Source organism: Zootoca vivipara, chromosome 7 (assembly GCF_965207765.1).
Source record: "Zootoca vivipara chromosome 7, rZooViv2.hap1.1, whole genome shotgun sequence".
Classification (NCBI taxonomy): domain Eukaryota; kingdom Metazoa; phylum Chordata; class Lepidosauria; order Squamata; family Lacertidae; genus Zootoca; species Zootoca vivipara.
This window is the reverse complement of record NC_142590.1, coordinates 54,330,479-54,354,188: the sequence shown is the minus strand read 5'-3', so window position 1 is coordinate 54,354,188 and position 23,710 is coordinate 54,330,479. Positions and strand designations below refer to the sequence as shown.

At 45.4% G+C, this 23,710-nt stretch overlaps 1 protein-coding gene across 14 annotated transcripts in view; it reads left to right on the top strand.

Annotated features, from left to right (window-relative positions):
- The first annotated feature begins 622 nt into the window (after positions 1–622).
- PLEKHA6 (pleckstrin homology domain containing A6) overlaps positions 623–23,710 on the top strand; it is a 189,631-nt gene continuing 166,543 nt past the window's right edge. For 3 of the 14 annotated variants that reach the window (XM_035122771.3, XM_088673368.1, XM_088673371.1), the window contains exons 1-3: positions 642–866; positions 3,081–3,157; positions 5,447–5,504. In XM_035122771.3, the coding sequence (XP_034978662.3) occupies positions 781–866; positions 3,081–3,157; positions 5,447–5,504 (221 nt within the window). In that variant the 5' untranslated portion in view covers positions 642–780. Of the gene's footprint in view, positions 867–3,080; positions 3,158–5,446; positions 5,505–12,317; positions 12,341–23,710 lie in introns of those variants that run through there. The other 11 variants (XM_088673370.1, XM_035122765.3, XM_088673386.1 and 8 more) reach the window with 10 other exon arrangements.

The following is a 23,710-nucleotide window of genomic DNA, read 5'->3' as shown; positions in this document are numbered from 1 at the left end:
AGATACCTGTGATCTGTGATGATGCTTCAGCAAAGCAGCCTTGCCACATGGTTATGCCTTGCTCCACTAGTGCTCAGGTGTCTTCTCCTCCTGGATTAAGTGCACTAGTGAGGCTGTCATTCTCCCTTCCTGGTTGTGGTAAAAGAGCTTGGAAGACATGCCACTGGTGATAAGCAGGCATTTATGACCTCTTCCTCCTCCCTCCCTCCCTCCATGGAGGGGAAGTTCTCAAACCCCACCTTTCCTGGTGAATAAGCTCTAATTGATGACTACGGTGAGACAGAAGATGCCTCCCGCTTTTGAAGGCAAGAACCACAGACACGGGCTCAGTTTGCAGCCCGGCAGAACTCCCTCACTCCTCACTCAGAGTTAATTTGTGGTAATTAGATTGAGTAGGCAGTGGAGGAAAGAAACTGCCTTCTCAAACAGTCAGGCAGTTTTAGCATGTCTGCCCTTGCTGCTGCTGGAGGGGACCCTGTGGTGCTCCAGGTTTTTGGTGGAAGATCAACAAGCAGGTCTTGGAAGGGTTAACCAGCCGCTGTGTTTTTCTTCCCTCCTGGGCTATTTGCAGCAAAACAAGAGTTTCTGTGGAAGGGCTGGGCAGCTTGCATCCTGGTGGGACTGGCTCAGGTGGGCTGGGTATCTGTGCTCTCTTGACTAGGCACCCCAGCCACTGTTCTTTCCTGCTGAAAGCAGGGGTGCAGGGGTAAAGAGGGGAGCAATTTTGGCTCTTTTTCTTCCCTGTTCTTGGTGGATTTTGCAGTGAGTGGAAAGGGCTTTATGGCCACCGAGGACATTGACTGGCTCGACCTGCCTGGCAGGTGGACTTACGGAGTTTGCAGAGACGGGAGAATCTTCTTTATCAAGTACGTTCAGTTCTTGCTCTGTTGTTGTTTGTGGTTTTCCTGCAGCTGTGGATGGTTGGAGGAGTCCCTGTTTGTAGCCAGCTGCCGGTGCTTAGACTTCTGGGCCAACTCTTCTGTGGGAATGGCATGTGTGTTTGTGGAGAGACAATCCGAAAGAATGCTAACAGTTCGCACAAGAGAAGGGCAGGATTGGGTTTTAAATCACTGCACAGAGCAAGGGGTCGTAGGCCACTTTGGCAAATGGCACTTTATTTATTTAGTTTCATTTCATAAAACGTATACACCACTCGTTGGTAGAAAACCTCAAAAAGTTTGCAAAAAAGAGAGAACAATAACATTATCAAAAAGAAACATGAATACTTGCAGCCTGATACTTAGCACATAGCTGCCAAGTTTTCCCTTTTCTCGCGAGGAAGCCTATTCAGCATAAGGGAAAATCCCTGTAAAAAAGGGATAACTTGGCAGCTATGCCTTAGCACAATCACTTGGAAGCAAGTTCCGTCAATTCTAAGCATGTGATTGTAAATGTCTTTTGGGATTACAACTCTAAACTGCATTTTGAATTTCTGTTTATATGATCTGAATACAAAACTTTCATTGGGGAGAACCTGCTGGCTCTTTCCTGTTTTGCACACTGCGTCTGCATCACTGATGTTCATTGGCATTTCATACTAAAAGAAAATTTAAAAATGCCCTTAGTCTAGCTTGTGAAATGTTCCTTACCTGCTGCTGTAGGCTTCTCAGGCTGCTGTTTCTCGTCGCCCAGACAGCGTCCCATGAACTAAGCTGTGAACCAGGAAGTCCCCAGTTCAAATCTGGTTTCTGTCACAAGATCACTAGGTGGCGTTGGGCAAGCAACTTTTTCTCAGCTTCTGCCCTGATGTCTGCAACACAGGGATGACAAAGCTGACCTACTTTGCAAGCTTGTTGTCAGGATTCCTGAGAATATAGAATCTGTAAAAAATTAAACATTCTAAAGCTGTTGTTGTTGTTTAGTCGTTTAGTCGTGTCCGACTCTTCGAGACCCCATGGACCATAGCACGCCAGGCACTCCTGTCTTGCACTGCCTCCCGCAGTTTGGTCAAACTCATGTTCGTAGCTTCGAGAACACTGTCCAACCATCTCGTCCTCTGTCGTCCCCTTCTCCTAGTGCCCTCAATCTTTCCCAACATCAGGGTCTTTTCCAAGGATTCTTCTCTTCTCATGAGGTGGCCAAAGTATTGGAGCCTCAGCTTCACGATCTGTCCTTCTAGTGAGCACTCAGGGCTGATTTCCTTAAGAATGGATAGGTTTGATCGTCTTGCAGTCCATGGGACTCTCAAGAGTCTCCTCCAGCACCACAATTCAAAAGCATCAATTCTTCGGCGATCAGCCTTCTTTATGGTCCAGCTCTCACTTCCATACATCACTACTGGGAAAACCATAGCTTTAACTATACGGACCTTTGTCGGCAAGGTGATGTCTCTGCTTTTTAAGATGCTGTCCAGGTTTGTCATTGCTTTTCTTCCAAGAAGCAGGCGTCTTTTAATTTCGTGACTGCTGTCACCATCTGCAGTGATCAAGGAGCCCAAGAAAGTAAAATCTCTCACTGTATCTAAATTAAATATTGCAATTGCAAGTGGAAACTTCACCAAAATGTTGCAGTATGGAGTGGTCTGTTCGGTTCTTTTCCAGGATATTCCATTCTGCCATCACACCATTTTTTCATCTTTTCTTCATCAGTCAAATCAGCATCCTGTGCCCGTTAAGCAGGCTCAACCCCCATTACTCTCCCTGTGGTAGGTTCCCTCTTGTGTGTAGATTATGCCATTTTTGCTATGTAAGGTTCCACACTTCCATAATGAGTTCACTCTTTGTATACGGGATACATTTTCCCTTGCCCTTCAGGCATTTCAAGGTGACTTGGGTGATGTTCTCCTCCCCCCCTGGCACACAGCAGACTGCCAGTCTATGGCTTAATTTTTGGCAAAGGTGTCAGAGTTTAAAGTCAGGGAGCCCACACGTACCGGTAGCACATTTTATTAAGCTATACAGCTGTATTTCTCCTTCTAGTAGCCAGTGCAAAGTCAGTCTTAAGTCTACCCTACTATAAATGCTCTCCTGTATACCAAAGTGTAACAATCTGGATTACTCTTGGCCCTTGGGTTGTGGATGTTCCTTGAATATGGTGATAATCCTTAAACTTTCTAAGTGTGATTGTTTTGCCCTTTGCAGTGATGAAACAAAATCTACTTGCTGGACACACCCAGGCAGTGGTTGTCCCGTCCAGAGTGGCCATTTTACTTGGTCAGGTAAGGAGATGCTATTACTTCCAATGCAATAGTTGTCTTCTTTTGTTGATAATTATCCTCCCTTCTTCTCACTGACAGAACATCTTTTGGCCAACACTATTTGTCTTAGAATAGTATCTGATGTTTCTGATGTTTCTTTCGGAGAGGTGCTGGAAAATATTAGGAATCCAAGGCTAAACTGATGAACATTGGTTCAATAAATGCAACTTGCTTATGCAATGATAACACATGTACTTTATTTTGTGTGTGGTGCATCAGGACATAAGTACATAGCACCCTCATAGAAAAGATGTCCATTATTCAGGTGCAAAAGACTCTACTTCGGTTGAGGAGAATCTGCAAGCAGTAGGCTGATGACACAGGAGAGGGACTTTATCTGTAGCGATGCCATGATTTTTCCAGTTTTAAAAGTTTTGTTGAGAAAGATTAACTTTGTTGATTAGTGCTGAATGTATTGAGGAAAGACAGATAGTATGGTTAAAATGCACATTCCATCCACAAGTGTTTCCATGACCTTTGAAATCCCCTTCAGTGACAAACGTTTTAAAAGTCTCATGCAATATCCAGAATCAGACAGACACAGATACTAGAGTGTATTGGGTTCAGCTTATGGGAGTGGAGTGCTGTAAGGTGAAGCTGGCTGCAAATAAAAATATTGCTTGGCTGTACGTGGACTGAGAGGAGCGTAGAAGCTGCTGGCATGGATGTAAAAAAACGAATTGAGCTTTCCATCAGTTTTACAAGCCATATCAGAGAAAGGAAGATTCAAGCATTCCAATATGGTTGGAGGAATCCAGTGGGGCCTGCCTGTTAACAGCAAAACCACAAAATATATAATCAAAATAAAAACAACAACCCAATACCCATTTGAGAAACCACCATTTATGGCACAATGCTATGTACACTTAGCAGATAGATGCACAAAAAAGTAATATCAATAACAGCATCAACCCTCCGCCAACAAAACTCTAAACCAGGCATCCCCAAACTGCGACCCTCCAGATGTTTTGGCCTACAACTCCCATGATCCTTAGCTAACAGGACCAGTGGTCGGGGAAGATGGGAATTGTAGTCCAAAATATGTGGAGGGCCAAAGTTTGGGGATGCCTGCTCTAAACAGTACCCCAGCCCAAGGGTCTGTTTAGCAGCCTCAGCTTTTGCAGCTGGAGGTCAATCAGGTGGTACCTCAGGTTACAGATGCTTCAGGTTACAGACTCCGCTAACCCAGAAATAGTACCTCGGGTTAAGAACTTTACTTCAGGATGAGAACAGAAATTGTGTGGCAGCAGTGGGAGGCCCCATTAGCTAAAGTGGTACCTCAGGTTAAGAACAGTTTCAGGTTAAGAACGGACCTCCGGAACGAATTAAGTTCTTAACCCGAGGTACCACTGTACTCTGGTGTACCATTTTGAAAGTCAAATGCCAGCACGTGATTTGGGAGAGGAGAGTACAAAGATGGGTCGGTTTCAGGTGAAATTTCCTGAGATGCAACATTCCACACAGCTGAAAATCAGGTTTGTAATTGGGAAGCAGAAGAGTTGTCAGACAGGAAGGCCTCTTTCATCGAGGATCCCACTCCCTCCCTCCCCAGGGTTCACCTGTGGCTGTCCTTTCGAATATAAACTGTGAAAGTTGGGGGTGGGGAAAAAACATAGCCATACTACCCTTTGCAAATTTTATTCTACAGAAGACTCTTCTGAACTAACACTCTGCCCTGAAGACAGGCAGTCTACATTTGAGTTTTGGGTCCAGTCAGGAAACCATTTCAGATTCCAATGGGGGGATTTTAGTATGTGTTCGGGGTGGAGGAGAGCAACAATATTTTTAAAATATTAACAAATTCTAGTACACTTGAAGTGAAATAGTAACAAAAAAAGTGCACCCCCAACAACAGCTGGTGCTGTTCTATGGTGACTCATTATATCCCACCCTGTGTAGATTTTTCCAAGGCACGGTTGTCAGGTGTCTTATTTTTACCAAGGGCAGGCCTCTATTTGAAAGAGTCCTCTGTTCAAATATGGTAAACCTACCTGATCCAAATCAATTGCTTTTTGAAAAATTAAAATAAGTCAGGCGATCCAACTCTGGATCTCTTGCAGAACATTTAGTTTGCCCCTCAGTGTGTAGAACTGCTATGCTGCCGGCCAGAGATATATATGGTAGGTCTTCCTCCTTAATAATGTCACCCCTATAGTGACTAAAATGGGGGACCTCCCTGCCCACTCTATAAAACAAAGAGTTCCCCACTTCTAATGAGTGTCTGATGCCTGCTTTGTCTTTTTTTTTCAGAGATGCCCAAAGGCTGGGAGATGGACACCATGTCAAATGGAGCTATCTTTTTTATCAAGTAAGTTAGTTGCTAATTTTTAGGATAAGTCAAGATGATGGTCATACTTCATCCAGTGCTGTTTGGTGTTTTAGCACTGATGGGGTTCATCTCCTCTCTTTTCTTATTGCAAGGGGAGCCAGGATGGTGCCCTCCAGAAGTTTTGGACTACAATTCCCATCAGTCCCAGCCACCATGACTATTGTCCAAGGATGATGGGAGTGGTAGTACACAGTGACTGGAGGACATCCCACTGTCTACTCCTGGCTTATCTGTTATAGGAAGGCTTGTTAACATATTTTTATTGTGGTTAACCACGTTGGGTGCTTTGTGTAGAAATACACTGTATGAATTAAGATAAATACATTTTAGCATCTTGTCCGGCCTGCATTCTCCATGGCCTTCCCTTCTGGAACCTATTTTGGCTGCTACATTCCTCCCTGGAGCCAGCTGGCTTCATGTCAGGGAGTTCATGTATTCTTCAGTAGAGCTCATAAAAGACCTTGTTCAGTTTCCAGAGCAGTAGTATAAAATACATTTGTTTGCATTCCAGAGTAGTGTCTTCATGTTCTTGATCTCTCTACATGTGAAGTAATTTTCCACAAGGTGGTGCCAAAGCTCATGATTTATACAAAAAGAATGGTTGGGTCATTGACTTTCTGTCACTTGTCTAGAGCGGAAGGTGTTCAGCGACCAACTTTTGCAATGGTGTTTATTGTGCAGAATCTGTATACTGTGTGCTGCTCTTTTCTTGAGTAAGTCTAAGGTCTTTCTGTTTATGCCAGATTAAATGACTCGGGATTCTCAGTTTATCCTTTATTGCACTTATATGCCACTTTTCCTTTAAAGAGCTCAAAGTGGCATGCATACATGGTTCCTTCCTGTTTTCATTAGCACAACAACCCTGTGAGGTAAGATAGGCTGGGAGGTAGTGACTTGCCCAAGGTCCCCCAGTGAGCTTCATGGCTGAGTGGGGATTTGAACCCTGGTCTTCCACCAGTCAATACTCGAACCACACTGGGTATCAGAATATATTGATAGTGACTCTTCCTTAGTTTTGCACTCACAATCACTAACATGTACTATGTTGCTACTACTACTCTAGAAAACAGGTATGGAGGCCCTGCTATCGATGTCTACTTAGAAACAAGTCCCATTGAGTTAAATGAGACTTGCTCCCAGGTAAATGTATATGTAGGATTGCAGCTCAGTCTGGATCCAAGACCCTGATTTATCATAACCAAAGTTTCTTAAACACAAAATAAATTACTTGGATTTAGAACCTAACCCCATACTGGAGCCCATTCAACAGCTCTAACCAATGTGATCAAAAACTGTTATTTACCTTCACTTGATGTATATAGTAATGTTCCCTTCACTATTTGGTGAGATGATACACAAGGACAACTCAAAATTACAGAGAAGAAATCTCTCTTTTCCTCTGTGTTCCTTCCCCACCCTCACAAGGGACAAACCAACACAGCTGCTAAAACTGTTCACACATAAGTCAAAGCCAAACCATGGCTAAGTTTGAATACAGAGGCATGTGGATACTCAAAATAAAAATCATGCTGCTTTGCTCCTTTCCTTGCTTCTGTGGCTGCCTGGAGCTAAACCATGGTTAGGCTTAGCATTATATCTGAACCCAGAATCATGGGTTGTCTCCTGCAGACAAACCTCAAGCAAATAACCAGGAGCAAACCACAGCTCATGGTTTGCCAGAAGTAAAACAGTACTAAGTCAAACTGGGGTCTAACTTTGGAAACTGCAGTGGCAGCAGGATCAGGGGATGAGCAAAGCACTGCTATGATTTTTACTGTGAGTAAAACCCAGGACAGGATGCTACCTTGTCATTTGTCTCGGGGAGCAACAGATTTGTGTATTTGTGCTGAGCAATGGTTTAGCGTGATGTAATCCATGAACTGGGCCACAGTTTGGATTGTTTTGGAGTAAAGAAGTTTGCACTAAGTGATGCCCATTGTGTTTAATGGGACTGTTGTGATTTTTTAAGTGAAAAGCTTTGCTGCTTTTTTTTTTTTAAAGACTCCTTTGGCAGCCTGCAAAACAAGGCCTGTTTCTCTCCCTCCTCCTCCTCCTCCTCCTCCTCTCAAGCATGGCTGGCCGAAGCTTTCTTTGGCTGTGTTTAAGAGCCAAGTGGGCAGAGAGATAGTTAATTCCTGGCTGCATCCTATCTGCGGTGTGGGAGTGGCTTGGCAATATGGGGCGCAATGGAACAAAGCCTCCAGTGAAAGCCAATCCACTCCCATCATCCCTTAAAGCTTTGAGGGGATTAGAGGCTCAAGAGTGGTTATTTTTCCTTCCTGTGACCCCTCCCAACCCTGTACCATCTGTGGCGCCAGCTCTGACCATTCAGAAAGAGCAGCTAGATGCCAGCCACAGACAGATGCCCCATTCTGAAGGATCTCTCTCTGTAATTGGAACTGCAGGTCTTCTCATAGCCCCTCCAGACATCTTTGGACATTCCTCATGATTTGTGCTCATAATGGTATCAGGGCAGTTATACACAATCCTGTTGTCAATGCTGTTTATGCCTGCAAAGGTTTCAGGGCAGACATACTCCATTTGTAGTTGGTGCATGCTCTATAACAGGCATCCCCAAACTGCGGCCCTCCAGATGTTTTGGCCTACAACTCCCATGATCCCTAGCTAACAGGAACAGTGGTCAGGGATGATGGGAATTGTAGTACAAAACATATGGAGGGCCGAAGTTTGGGGATGCCTGCTCTATAACATCCTGCTCAAATCCTTTAAACTTTTTATATTGGAAATGTTCTGGATTAATTTTTGTCTTGCTTTTCTTGCCCTCTGGGTAGCAATAATGCCAAATGATGCCAAAACAACTAACAGCGTGGCATGCTGTGTGGATGGTCCACTACTAATTTATCAATGACATGCTGCAGAATACATCTGACAAACAAGCAAATAAACCCCAAAACCATTAAGGAAAAGGCCCTTAATGTTTCAGTAATGCCTATTGGAAAACATTTGGTCTGAGACCAAATTTACCCACAGAGGAGCTGCATATCAAGGCTGGGCAGCCAGCCTTGCAATATTAGGCAGAGTCAGTACTTTTCTTCTAGAAAAAGGGTGCTGGTACTCACTATGAAATTGTTACAGTGAGTGCCACACTTTTAACCAGTGCTTTTCTTCTAGAAAGAGGTGCTGGTACTGTGTACCCTTGAGTACCCCCAGAAAAAAGTACTGGGCAGAATCAGGTGGTTGCCTCAGGCAGCAGATGCTGGGGGTGGAGTGGGGTGGGCAGCATCCATAAAGTGTTCCAGGACATACCTGGGTGTGCCTACAACCTGCCCTGTGTTTATTTGGCCAGCCTGCTGCCTTCCAGTACAGCAGAGAAAGCTGTCCCTCCACTGCTGTGGAAAAACCCAGTTGTCTTCTGTATGTGCATGTTTGGAGGGACAGGGCAGGGCTCTATCTTGTCATTTGTCTCAGGCAGCAAAGTGTGTGTGTCTATAGATGATATAGATATAGATAAATAAATAAATAACAGCTTTTCTTTAGAGGCTTTTCAAAGAGGCTTAACTGTTTTCCAGCCCTTGACATTTGAACCCTGGTCTCCAAGGCCATACTTGATGTGTGAGTGTTTATGTGGGATATAAAGCATAGGAAAATGTTTTTAAAATGAAATTGACATGCTAGCTAGTCAGTATAGGGCTCACCACTCCAAAAGGGTGGATATTTATCTCTTGGGTGTACAGAACACCCAAGCCCTGCCTTTTCCTGCTTAAAGGGACTGTCCAGTGAGGGGGGCAGGCTCAAATTTCACCAAAATACCTCCTGAAGCGGCAACTGAATGTTAGGTTTTGCATTCACATTACAAATGGGCGTCTGGTGCAAGCCTATGCAGATCTAATCAGGTCAGCTGAGTTCAATGGGGCTTACTTCCAGATAAGTGGTGAATACTGGTAGGATTGCAACCTTAAATCCTGCATGCTGGAAGAGTCCCTGGTCTTCCGTTGCGGAAATATAAAGTTGTGAGGAAAACACAGAATCTTGCTAAATTCACACAGTTACCTAAACCCCTTGCTATAATGAAGCAATTGGGAGTCCCAAATATTGGCACAGTATCGTATCCTATTGTGCAACCTTCTCTCTGAGGAGTGCCAGCGTGGGGTGGGGGTTGCCAGAGAACTGTGAGAATTAAACTAGACTTGACATGGGAGACCCGTGAACAAGATTTCTCATGGTTTGCTTTTTAACAGTTGGGGTGAGTGTGTTCATAGCTGATTTGGACAAGACTATGCTGTTATTGGAGCTGGTGGCTTTTAATCATTCCTGCATGCCATATTTCCTATTAAAGTACTCCCCAGTGGTTGTTATTGACTGGGGTGGGGGAGATGGCCCTTAATGCAATCTGCAAGTCCTACTCTTGACCTGAATTTTAGCCCTATGATGCAGCCACCCTTTGTAGCCTTGTAATGAAAGTACCGTAGCTAAAAGAAGAGGCACAAAAGGTAAGGGAGGTGGGACCATTCTGGGTACCCTCTTCTCCAACTGCGATTTGCCCCATGGGTGTACAATACATAGGTACCATGTGCCACAAAAACCCTCACAGCTGCTGGTAATAGTGGTGCCCTTGGGGGATTTGAGACTCAGGAAGTAAATAGTTTAATACACTGTGTATCTTTACCTACATTACCTAAAAGACCTACATTGGCTCCCAGTACGTTTCCGAGCACAATTCAAAGTGTTGGTGTTGACCTTTAAAGCCCTAAACGGCCTCGGTCCGGTATACCTGAAGGAGCGTCTCCACCCCCATCGTTCTGCCCGGACACTGAGGTCCAGCTCCGAGGGCCTTCTGGCGGTTCCCTCATTACGAGAAGCCAAGTTACAGGGAACCAGGCAGAGGGCCTTCTCGGTAGTGGCACCCACCCTGTGGAATGCCCTCCCACTAGAGGTCAAAGAGAACAATTACCAGACCTTTAGAAGGCATCTCAAGGCAGCCCTGTTTAGGGAAGCTTTTAATGTTTGATGGATTTCTGTATTTTAGAATTTCTGTTTTTTTGGAAGCCGCCCAGAGTGGCTGGGGGAACCCGGCCAGATGGGCGGGGTATAAATAATAAATTATTATTATTATTATTATTATTATTATTTATTATTATTATTATTATACCTACCTGAGAGAGTAAGTCCCATTGAATAGAGCAGGAGTTACTTCTGAGTAACCAGGCAGAAGCCTGTGCTGCGAAGTGCCCTCAATGCCCCTTGTTCATCACAGCCCATTTCCGGAGCTGGGAGCAGGTTTCTCTCAGTAATACAGCACTGTCTGTTCTCCCATTATCTTTTCCTGGGATCAGAGGTTAGTTTCTCTGGACTGAATACCTTGATTGCAACTTGGGGATTGAGCATGCAACTCTTAGCTGCCTCATTCATTCATTCATTCAGTGTGTGCGCGCGCATATCAGTGAAAGAGGACTGTATGGTGCTACAGCCCTTTGCGGAAAACCTTCAGGGACAGTCGTGAAGGAAAGCTACAGGAGGGCAATTCCTTTACGAAGACTACCCACCCCCAAACTGGGTCTCCTGTAAGGAGCGCAGTGAAAAGATGGCTGAATCCGCCTCCCTCCCTAAACGACGCAGCAGCACCTGCCACTGGAAGAGCCGGCTAACGCGACCTGCTCCTTGGAGGAGCCTTTGCCCGGGACCCGTGAATCTAATTCTGAGTCTCTGTCTCTCTGCTATGGCTGGACACTGACTTGAAGGGAGGAAAGAAGCAGCAATACCTCCAGATATGAAGGAGAAGAGAGAGGGAATGCCTTAGTTTCTGAGAGTGAATGAAAAGAGGGTGAGCATCGGTGGTGCGTGTGAGCACAGAAGAAGAAAGACTGTGGCTGTGTACGTACGCAGTATAATTTAAAGCACCCCCACCCCAGCCCTGGGCACTGTAGTTTACCCCCCACAGAGCTGTAGTTCCCAGCACCCTTCACAAACTACAGTTCCCAGTATTCTATTTCTGGGGTGTGTATGCGCGCGCTTTTAATGTATAGCGTGTGCCCAGGGACTGCAGCTGCATTGCTACAGTGATCTCCCTCGGTGGTCCGTGGTTCGAGTCCCTCGTTTTGGTAGGGTGGGATTGGAAAACAATGGGGAGAAAAAGATCACGGAGCCTGCATTTGCTTGCTATTGCTAACCTCACATTTCCAAAAGATGTCTGGACTTTTGGGTGCGCAAAGGGGTCCTCTGCATCGCCCAAGCCCCAGGGCTCTAACAATGCGCCAGTCCCCCGCCGTACCCGTCCCAGAGCCCCCTCCCACCCAGACCCATCTCTCTCTCTCTCTCTCTCTCTGTGTGTGTGTGTGTGTGCGCGCGCGCGCGCGCACGATCGGGGGTGAGTAGGTGGGGGTCGCGTGCGCCCCGCTGACGCAGCACCTTTCCCTGCCGGCTAGGGAAGGGTTAACCCCCGCTCGGGTACTATTTACTCCTTGCGCTAAATGACAGCTCGAGCGTCACGTGACGTTTAAATCCCCCCGGAGAGCGCATGGAGCATGCCCAGCTCGGGCTCCTGGGGAAGGATGCCGGATTCGGCGGCAGCGGCGGCAGCATCTCCTCCTCGCTCTTCCATCTTCTGCTCGCTCTTGGCGAGCCCTGGTGATGAATGGTGGCCGCGGGGAGAGAGATGGTGAGGAGCGGCTAGCGGGAGAGGAGGACGAGTGAGGGATCCATCCGAAGGAAGGCTTCTGCTCCAGCCGGGCAGGAGGAGAAGAGAGGAGGAGGAGGAGGAGGAGACGAGGGTCCTGGCTTGGAGCGAGCAGCAGCAGGTCATCGCCATGGCTTGGAATCTGCCCACCCGAAGGCGAGCCGCCCGGAGCCATTGCACGGTGAGTGTCTCTCTCTTGTTCCGCTTCTCCGGCTCCTCCGAGAGCGACAGCCTGGTTGCGCCGCGCGCCCAGGCAGCCGGGCAGCCTTGGACAGGTGCGGCACGCAGCGCCGGGGCTTCATGGAGGATGCTGGCGAGAACCAGGGCAATGACAAAGAATCTCCAGCTTCAGGCTCCTTGCAGGGGGGAAAAAGTGGGGGGGGGTGGAGGGATGAAAGAGAGGCAGCAGCTCTGGGTAGCTTGCTTTGCAGCCCCTCTCCTGACACCGCCTCCCTTTCTGCCTCGGATGGACATCCTGCTGTGGCGTGCCGGGAATGCTACTGAGCCTGCCTGGGCTGGCAGAGCCTGGGCTGAACGTGCCTCGGTGCGTGTGTTGCTGCTGGACATGCAGTCTGCCTGCTAAAGCGGTTGTGTGCCTGTGCTGAGCAGCTCTTATGGCCCAAGGGTGTATGGGCCTTTTGTGTGTGTGGGGGGGGTGTACTGAGAGGCAATGCTGTGCCTCCAGGTACTATGCCCCCCCCCACCAAAGGCATGTCTATCTCCCTCAATAGGTTTTGACATCCCATCAGTGTTGGGGATCCAACTCTGGGAAGCAAGCTGAATGGGAGGAAAGGAGGGGGGATCTCGGCAGCCAATGCCAGCAAAGAATGGCCATAAAGGATGCCCATTAGCTTGCTCCAAGATAAGGGTGGGCAAGCTGTCATTCCCTTTGCAAGGCTGTGCTGGAGAGAGGCATCTGTAACACACAAGAAGTGAGGAGAAATAAAGTAAAGGAAGAGGCAAAGAAGAAGAAGAAGAAGCATGCTTTAAAAACCCTGTGCACACTTACCTGGGAGTAACCCCCATCAAGCACTTCTCAGTCCCTGTGAGTGAGGCCTGCTTTGTGTAGCCAGTAACATTAAAAAGAAACGCCGGATACAGTGTGTGTTTCATGATGTTTGCTGGATGGGCTGCCAGCACTTCGGGTTTGTCAGAGCAAGGAGGGAAATTGGTGTTTCCTCTTCTTAAGGGGCAGCGAATGCATGACATAACAGGGATGGAGAGAGCGCTCTGTTTTCTTGGCAGAACTAGGTCCCTTGAGTGGTGATGCATTAATGCTGCCTTCCATTTATCAAAGATGCTATATTCAAACGCTCAAGCAAGAGCCCACTTTCAGATTAAGGAGCTGCATCCAGCTGCTCTAAACTTGGCCTTGCATTTTTTGCTTTAAAATCGTCCACAGGCATCATCTTTCAGATGCTAGTAAGAGGCTCTGTGCAGTTTATCTCACTAGTGTGGACATGAATCCTGTGTGTGTCTGGTTTTTATAAATCTCTCTCTCTCTGATCCTTCAGGATGAGATATGGGTAACGTAATGTCAGCACATATTTGGCTGTTGTCGCTGTCTACATGTGGATGTGCTTTCATTGCACACCCATGCCTGGTCACAAGAGGACAGGCACAATTCCCACTTATGGCAATGTAACTGGAGCTGGGACAGGTCCAATGCATACAGGCACCTAATCTAATTTTGGTGTCTTAATTCACATCAGAAAGTGTGGCTCCTGACCCTTTGATTTTTCTCTGCCAAATAGCTGCCACTGCTAGTAGCATCAACAAGATACTGCAGGAAATTGAGCTGCCTTGAAAATGGGCAGATCAATAGCAGCTCCTTGAGCTTCATCTGGTAATTATTTGATTTTGATGTAGGATTCCAGTTCTGTTCCTCTTCTTGACATGAGATCCTGGTGCCTAGCTTTGGGTTCATGGATAGAAGACACAAGTGGTTTCCCCTTTTCCTCCAATTACACTATATAGGGTGAACAAATCAATTTCTTTACTTGCTCACTGTGTTGGGTCTAGTCTTTGACTTGGAGACATGCTTTGCTCAGATTGTAGCCTAGACATGCTACAATCAATGGAGTTTGAGACTCAGATCCTACCCTTGGGGCTGTCTACTCCCTTTTCTTCTTTCCATCACCAACAGAAACCAATATGATCCCTTGCTTTTTGCATCATCATCATCATCATCATCATCATCATCATCATCATCATCATCATCAAACAGCTCCAATTCATATCTTCTATTATTAGAGATCCTTAGCAAGCTGACACAGCCTACTACACAAACCAGTTGAGCACTGATAAGCTGAATTAGTTCCATTATGCATTTTAATACCCCAGTCCTAAAAGTGTTACTTGGTATCAGTAATACTGATGCGGCTTGTAATATATTTAGTTAGGATGAGGATATAAATGCATGTATATTCAAGTAACTGCTTTGTGGATCACAGCTCCAACAGGCCAATGAATGCATCTATGTTAATACAGCATGCAGGAAGTCAGCTTCAGCCTATGATACAGTAAATTCTTATTATTATGCAGCTGTTAAAGCCCGGTAAACATGTTCAGATTCTTCAGATGTTATCTGTCTAACATGCATAATCAGGTCAATTAAATCCTGATGTTTTGGGGTGTTATGGTGTCTGAATGAATTTTAATGCTGTGGAAAGAAGCTGAGTTGATAGCCCTGGGTAGGATAACATTTTTTTATCTCTCTGCCAGGTATATCACACACTAGCTTTTCATGTACTGTGCTTGTAAACAGCCACTTCTATGATTGCCTAAAGCAGTGGTTTTCAACCAGTGTGCCGTGGCACCCTGGGGTGCCTTGAATGATGGTCAGGGGTGCTGTAGGCAACACTGGCCTCTGTCCCTCTTTCCTTCCCTCCCTCCTCTAATGCCCTCTTGAGTCTCTGCCTCCCAAAGGCTTGCACAGTTGTTGTTTGTTGCAGCAGCTCTGCTGCTTCCACTGCTGCCTCCCATGCTAAAGTGTTGGCCTCATGTTCACCTTTGGCCAGTTTCTGTTGGGCCACTAAGGCTGGGGGAATCCTTTGCCCAAGCCTCTGTGGGGTGCTGTGAGGAGGTACCTCTCTTTGGGATGGGGGTAGCTCAGAGACCAGGGGTGGCAGCAGCGGCTGCCCAGAGGACTCTCAAGGAGAGGAGGGGAGGAGGCCGAGGGAACACTCCACAAGGGAGGGTGTTTGAAAAAGCGTGCGAGGCTGCCAGCTCTGCAGGCAAGGGGTGACATAAGTGGGCTCCTGAGCCCCACAGGGGTGCCGCAGAAAGAATGTAGTTGGTCAAGGGAGCTGTGGACTCAAAAAGATTGAAAACTTCGGGCCTAGAGGCTATATTTTACTCACCATAGGCAATCAGGCAAGGGACCTTGGATAAACTGGAAGACAGTAGTTCCTTCCCACCTCACCCCATTTGCAGGGTATGATGTGCCACAACTGGTTAATATAGGTATGTGGGCAGAGAAGCTCTTAACACTTTTTGTTGTTGGTGTAAGCTAGTTTTTTTATTTTTTGCAGACTTATTTGGAACTGCTGAGTGTGCAGTGACCACCTAGGCAGCCACTGCAAAAAAATCAGGTTTGAGAAGCACTCTTTTAATATGTTTGTGAGCGATTGCCTTCTTCCCCATTCAGTTTATCTATTTTCAGAAAGTGAAAGCATCCTATCATTAGCCCCATCATCTGAATTTTTGGGGGGCAGCTAAATGGCTACGCTGTCCTTTTGTACTCTGCGGAGTCTTGTAGGGCTGATCGTACCCTTATTCTCATAAGTCAGTGTTTTGGGGGTGCAGCTATGGGCATTGACTAAACTTGGAAACTGCTGACCTCCAGTTGAGAGCATATCTTTTTGAATTATTAGGGATAAATCTTTTCTGCTGTTTTTTTTAAAAAAAGTTATGCACTTTTCAAATGATTTTTAGAACACCTTACTTTAAAAAAAAATCAATGAAATGCAATAGAAAAACAAACTAAACGGCCGCATTAAAAGCTAGCAAAAAAACAACCCCCCAATAAAAATAGCAGACATGGTCATCAGATACCTTCTGAAATAAAGATGTCTTCAAACACCATCTGAAAAGAGAAAGAAAGTAACCTGATGGACTTTCCCAGGGAGCATATTCTATAGCTGTGGTACACCACTTAGGAAGCTCTCTCCCTGATTCCAGTCAGATATAATTCACAATGGGACAAAAAACAAGACTCTAATGCAGATTTTAAGGCTCAGAGTGGCAGAATGGCATAGTCTGCAATTCTTAGGATACAGGTTTTTTTGGTCGTTACAAGCTTCTTCAATATGGCCCGGAGAGAAAATTGGAGTTTTCTGGTATCTGAAGAAAGGGATGCTTGGTTCTCGAATGACTTGGCTCCCAAACAAATCAGCTCCCAAACACCGCAAAGCTGGAAGTAAGTGTTCCGGTTAGTGAACGTTTTTTGGAAGCTGAATGTCAGATGTGGCTTCCGCTTGAATGCAGGAAGCTCCTGCAGCCAATCGGAAGCTGCACCTTGGTTATTGAATGGTTTCGGGAGTCAAACGTACTCCCAGAACAGATTAAGTTTGAGAACCAAGGTACCACCCTACACTGATGATTTTCAGACTTTCTACCTTTCTGTTAAGGAAGCTGTGCATGACACCTGAAGAATCCATTGCTTATGATAAAGGATTCTGCTGGGTTGAGTGATTGTTCAGGTCAGGTGCTGGCCAGAATTCTTAGGCCTTGGTATTGCCCCACATGAACTGAGAAGGTGCCATATACAATTGCTGACCATGTGTCTGCACATGCTGAAGGGAACAGTAATGGTGGACAAGAGAATTTTGTCCACCATCACCGATCTACTTGTTGTAGAGCCTTGATAAGCTAGTTCCAAGGAACCCGAGTTCCTCAGAGCACATTTTGAAATCTGACTTAACTTTAGTATGTGTATGTGACTGCAAAATGACATCCATCCCTTGACCCAGACAGCTTCAAGCCTGTTATTTATCTCTCAGAACTTTACTAGGCTTGGCATATTCTGTGCCAGATGGTGGTTATAATGACTGTATAAGCCAGAGACCAGTGAAACCAGGTTCTGGCTAAAATGCCACAGGAAGGAGGACACAAAGAAGGCCACACTCTCCTTGAGGATTTGATTAAGTCAGTGGTGATACGTTCTGTTTGTAGGTTCATGGCCACATATGGATTTATGATGAAGGGACATGGGCCCCACCACGAAACTGGATGCAGTGGGGAAGAAAGCTGTTCACAAAATGGCTGCCATGGGAGTATGGCCTTTCACAAAATGGCTGTCACCTTTAAAGTAGCAGAAAAGGAGGCAATACAAGAAAATGGTGCAAATTTGGGAGACTTTAACTTTAATTCAAAGTCTTTGGAACTAAGGGGTCAGTCTTGTGAAACCCAGCTTTAGAGAACTGCATGGCAGAATCCCAAATATCGTTTTATTGGGGGGGGGGAAGGCAAGTGTCTAATAGGTCTTGAGCAAACATCCTTGTGGGTAGTTAGGGGAAGTCAGATTCATCGGGTGCATGCTTTTGGCTGGGAGAAAGGTTGTCATGCAGAGTTTGTTATTGTGCATGTTGGTCTGTGGCCTAGTATTAATGAACCCCCATTGGTTTTCCGTTCCAGCAGTTGGTTGAAATGGAGGCAGAATGAGCCCCATAGGAAGAATAAGATGTTTTTCATACAGATGAGGGGGATGGAATCTGAATTAATTACCTCCTGTTTCCCAAATAGGCTTAGAACTGTCAGAACTAATTTTCCCATCTGGGGCTTGCAATGCATGGCATCCTCGACAGGGGAGAATATTATCTTGTGGGGGAAGGGAGGTTACTAAAGAGGACGGAGGTACGTTTGCCCCCCTCCTCCCTCCCAGTTCCTTGTAATTCTGCAGCTATCATGGAAAGGCTTTCTTCTGCCTTGAGAAAAGTAAAATAAGGACAGAGAAAGCTGTGTGACAAATGGCTTTCAAGCAATTGCTGTCCCAGCAGCAGGCAGCCTGCCAAACTATTTAAGCCCAATAATAATATAGTTCAGCAAATCTGAAACCACCTAGGAAAACAGCAGCATTCAGCTCGCTGACAGGCACACATGGTTAATGCTCCATGCTTAAGTTGGAGGAGAATCTCCCAGAAACATTTACAATATGGCGTCTACTGGACTCTACTTCTAACAAAGACTATCTGACAGAGGGCAGTGGTGAGTAACCTTAACTAAGCTCAGTTGCCATCCATTTAACAACTAGTTTTAGATTTCCCTTTGAATATTTTCTGGCATGTTATGATTATTTATCAGTGAAAAAACATGGTGTTCTTTGTTTTGATCTGTTTTGAAAAAATGATCATTTCCCCTTTATTTTTTCCAACAGTTGATTCCAAACACTGAAAGAGTTCAGACAGTGTTTTTGTGGGTGGGTGGAGAGATTGGACCACAAAACGACTGGCTTCAGAGTACATAATGTGATGTAAAAAACTCAATATTGTGTATTATTATTATTATCACTTTATTAAGGTGTCCCCCCAAAAACGCAGAGGCTAAATGATTAAAGTAACTGAGCAAATGATATTTCAAAAAGATTGTGGGTCTGAGTACTGCTTTGATGTGCATTGCACAAAATGGCTTCCTTCATTTCCCCTCAGATGTGCGTAGATATTACTGATTCATTGGGCTAAGGAACAAAGAAGCAGGTGTGTGGTATTGTTCATGTAGTGTTATGTTCTTCATTAAAAATGTATCTGATTATAATGTTTCTGGACTGTTCATTATTCATGAAATAAGGGTTTGTTTTTATTCAGATTAAGTAATAAAAACCTGCTGTGATAGTTTCTGTCCTTGGACTGTCTTTGGTTTTAGAGAATCCTGCATGTGGATTCAGTGCAGATGTTGGCTATCATCTGGACAATTCGCCTATTTCTTGTTATGAAAATATATAAGCCAGAATTACTTTCAGGTTTTGGATCTTGGAATACTGAACAGTTCTGTCCAATTTTTGGTAAGTGTAGAACCCAAATTTGCTGCCAGACTGCCGCTAAGGTGTGTCCATTGCTTTAAAGCAGCCTCATAGAACAGGCCATTAAAATAAATATAAGTTGGGCATTAAAAGAACTGGCTTGGCTGGTTTAAAAACAAGGAAGCAAGCCCCTGCATGGTTTGGTCATGTCTGCTTGTGATCTGGTATCAGCAGTTACCACTCATTTCCAGCTAAATGCATAGTCTGTCAAGGGCTGGCCAATCTTTATAGCGCACGGGCTTTGACCTGGTGTGGTCTCATGCATTTCACAGGCATTGGTCCCTGAAGCCTTCTGACCTTGCTGTAGATTCATATGGCAGCCATGTTTGCTTTCTGAGTTCCCATGGTAACCAAATAGTAGGAGTAAGTGGTCTCGAAATGGCTTGGAAATGAAGAAGGGATAACAGCGACCCTCAAACTGAAGAGTGCAAGAGGATAGATTCTGTGTTCCAAGGATCAGTTTAAATCTGAACGCCTCAATTCACAGAGGTTGCAGGAGATAGTTCCTATATAGTAGCTGTAATGTGCAAGACAGTCTGCCATGGTGCAGTTACAGGTAGGTAGCCGTGTTGGTCTGAGTCGAAGCAAAACAAAAAAATTCCTTCAGTAGCACCTTAAAGACCAACTAAGTTTTTATTTTGGTATGAGCTTTCGTGTGCATGCACACTTCGTCAGAACTATGGAAGGCACCACATTGAGCCGCATGAAATGGAAGTCCATCAACCTCACCAGGTATCTGACGAAGTGTGCATGCACACGAAAGCTCATACCAAAATAAAAACTTAGTTGGTCTTTAAGGTGCTACTGAAGGAATTTTTTTTATTTTGCCATGGTGCAGACTGCAACAGCCATTGCATGGAGACTACCTGCCGTACCACCACCAAGCAGTCATCTTGGAGATAGAAGACACTGTGTAAACTATCCACCTAATATAGGCAAGTGGAGCCACTCCAAGTTTGGCAGTGTTTTGTCAGGACGGGGATGGGGAGGGTGTTTAGATGAAGTAGAATTGGAAGTCTGAGCAGAAATATGTGCTTGAATTTGAATCAAATAATACTGAAAGGATGCAGGAGTTTTAAAATATGCATTAATGTTTCAAAATGAATGTGCACACGGTACCCTGCTGCTATGATTGCTCGTAACTACTTTGCCCCATAATGAAACAGATAACTCTTTGTTGATACAAAAATCCACATGAGTGGCTTTTGCATTGCAGTAGTTACCTTCTCCACTCAAATGTTTGGTGCTCAAGTGAAATATACCAATGCTCCTTAAAGTGCTGCCAAGCACAGATGCTATAGCTGCCCTCTGAGTTTAGGGTTTGAGGTCATGCATTGATTTGTCCCTATCAATATGTAGCATTGCTGCTGTGTGGTAAGATGCCGCTTCTGCTTTCCCCCAGGCTACATTAAATGTGACACACATCCCCCCCCCCCCCCGGTGATCTATAGCAGGCTGAAGAAATCTCTCTTTATTGTGGAGATAACCGAAAGCCTCTGTTGATCTATAGGGCTGGAATTGATTCATTTATACAGTCCAAACTCTACTACGACACAAGCAAAAAAGGAGGTGCATCATGGTGGTATTCATAATGATTGCACAAGTCCCTTTAAGCTGCATTTGCTAAATATATTCCTTGATTGTGAAGGGATATTTTGGGCTGCCATACATCCAGATTTTCCCAGACATGTCTGGGAACAGCAGAATGATGTGTGGGCAGATTTTCACTAAATCGGTAGAATGTCTGGGAAAACTTGGTCGAAAGGGGGCTCAACAACTTTGTCCAGATTTTCACTTTTGGGAATATGGCAACCCTAGGATATTGCATGGGGTGGCGGAGCTGATAAAGTCCAGTTTTTGGTTACTCTGACTCCACACACACCCTTTTATGATTACCTGTTCATGTCATATTTTACTTTTCATCACAGCAAAGGATAACTGCAGGCTTTTCTTTTGCATATGGTCAGTTGTAAGAAGACACACACATACCATGTACCTTGCCAAGCTCCTTACTGCCTCCTGTTGGCTGCTTTCCATTTTGGAATCTGAAATACTGCTATTCTTCTTTCTCTAATCACTGACACGAGTTCAGGGTGAGGTTATGTAGCTGTCTGGCTGCAAGGGAGTGTGTGCAGGTTTTATCTCCAGACCTTGTTCATTCTTCAGCCCAGACCTGATGTCAGGCAGCAAATAATTCTGTGCAAACACCAGCCAGACATGTGCATTATGACTTAATCCTCCCTTGTGACCGGCATGAAGGCCTTAATCCTCGGGTGTTACTGAAAGCGTTGTGTGCGTGTGTGCATATGTGCTACAGAACAAAAAAAGAATGTATCTCACTTCTTTGGAAAGCACCTTTTAGAAGTGTGGAATAATTAGAACAGTTCTCAACCCCCACCCCACCCCCACCCCACCACCGCCCAAACGCCATGAACATAGAGCTGTTTTTTGCTGTCACTGATGGGAATGGAGCAGAATGAGGCTGACCACAGGAGTCCAATACCCAGTGGATTCTGTGGCCACTACATTTTGGAAAAGCTTGTGTTGCCGCATGCTGTCTGGGCTGAAAAGTGCTCTGCATGCTGTGGATCTCTTCCAAAAGCCCAAACACTATTGAGGTGGGGTTATAATGGAGAGACCAGGGTTCAAATTCCCACTCAGCCATGAGGTTCACTGGGTGGCTTTGACCCAGTCACTCCCTCTCAGTCTAACCTACCTCACAGGGTTGTTGGGGGTTACATGAGGAAGGGGAGTTACATGAGGAAGGGGGGTTACATGAGGAAGGTTACATGAGGTGGGTATGCCACCTTGAACTCCTTGGAGGAAAAGATGGGATATAAATGCAATCATTTGTCAAATGCACCCATGGTGAAGGGTTCCACCCACCTGCTTTGGGAAGAGGCTGCATTTTCTCTTTTTTGGTCATGTGTACATAGTTTGAAAGCATGTCAAAGTGCAAGTAGATAAATATGTACGCTCTGGTGGGAAAGTAAACAGTGTTCGCCAGAAGCAGCTTAGTCATGCTGGCCACATGACCCAGAAGCTGTACGCCGGCTCCCTCGGCCAGTAAAGCGAGATGAGCGCCGCAACCCCAGAGTCTTCTGTGACTGGACCTAACAGTCAGGGGTCCCTTTACCTTTCCCTTTACATGGACAGAAATAAGATAAATGAGCAAATAATCTGATCCGGAATACAGCCGCTTCCTACGAGTGTCTGCTGTCCTATCTGCCCATCTCTGCTTCTCCCTTTAGCTGATGGAACTGTTTCTGATTTTTCCTGCCTCTGTGATCTGATGATGTAGATGGTAGGAAGACTGCCAGGACTTCGGGTGCACAGATGACAGCTAGATTTCCAAAGAAGGTTTTGTTTTTCCTGTTTTACCCTATGTGTGAGGTTGGTCCTTTAGAAACCAAAGCAAAATTCTCTTGAGTGATTTGGCCTGTTGTTTGATCCCAGCAGGCGTAGCTTCCATGTGCCTTAAATACAGTTCCTCTAAAAATCACATCCCTTTCTCTACCGCAGAAGATTCTTCCAGGAGCGCTTTGGCTTACTACTGTTTGGTATGCAGCCCAAGTTTCATGCATTGCAGTCAGAGTCCTTTTGGGATGGAGCCTGCGTCTACTGAAGAGAGTTCATCTCTGAGTGCAAAGCAGGAGCTGTGAGCTTAAAGGAAGGAGAAAGAGGGCATTTATCTAAATGAGAACAAATATTCAAAATAACAGTAGAGTAGTCACTGTTTGTGCTTCCTTCGTGAGTAAAGGGTTAGGAATGTTTGGGACAGGGTGTGAAATATGATGCAAAGGCTCATATGACAACAAGGGGAGCGGCTGGATTTCAAAGATTGGTAGCGCTGGATGAAGTTCAGGAAAGTCCAGCTGCATGCACACACACACATCAATGCAGGAGTCATTCTGCAAGGCTACCCATCACCCATAGGAGGCGCCGAGATCCCAGGTGTTCTTATGGCTAAAGAAAATAGGGGAGAATCGGTATGATGTAGTGGTTAGAGTGCTAGACAAGGACTCTGTTTTCTTAGGGTGTAACTAGTGTCAGACCACGGCTCTTCCACTATATTTAGACTGGGGAGACCTGGGTTTAAATCCCACCCAGCCATTAAGCTGACTTTGGTGACATTAAAGGCAGCCATTGTCTGGCAGCCTAACCTATTTCACAGGGTTGCTGGATGAATGAAGCATACATCACTCTGGACAACCTGGGGGAGATAAAAATGTCACAAATAAAGCACAATAAATTGAAAACCGCATCATTCAGCAGGACATTTCACAGCGCCTGCTTTAAAGGCATGGAAAAGAAGCAGGGAGTCATGTGTCCTAGTTTGTCACCAGGCCTGAAAAAGAGCCGTTTCAAATCTGCATGGCAATTTTAAGTACTTCTTTAGATGAAGATTCTAATTTGCAACCTTCTGAAGGAAAAGAAAAGGGTGGACAACTTATTTTATCTTAAATGTAGGCTCTTTTTGTCATGTGAATGGGCTGTCAGTTTGGTGTCTTATTGCAGCCCTCTGTGATCGCA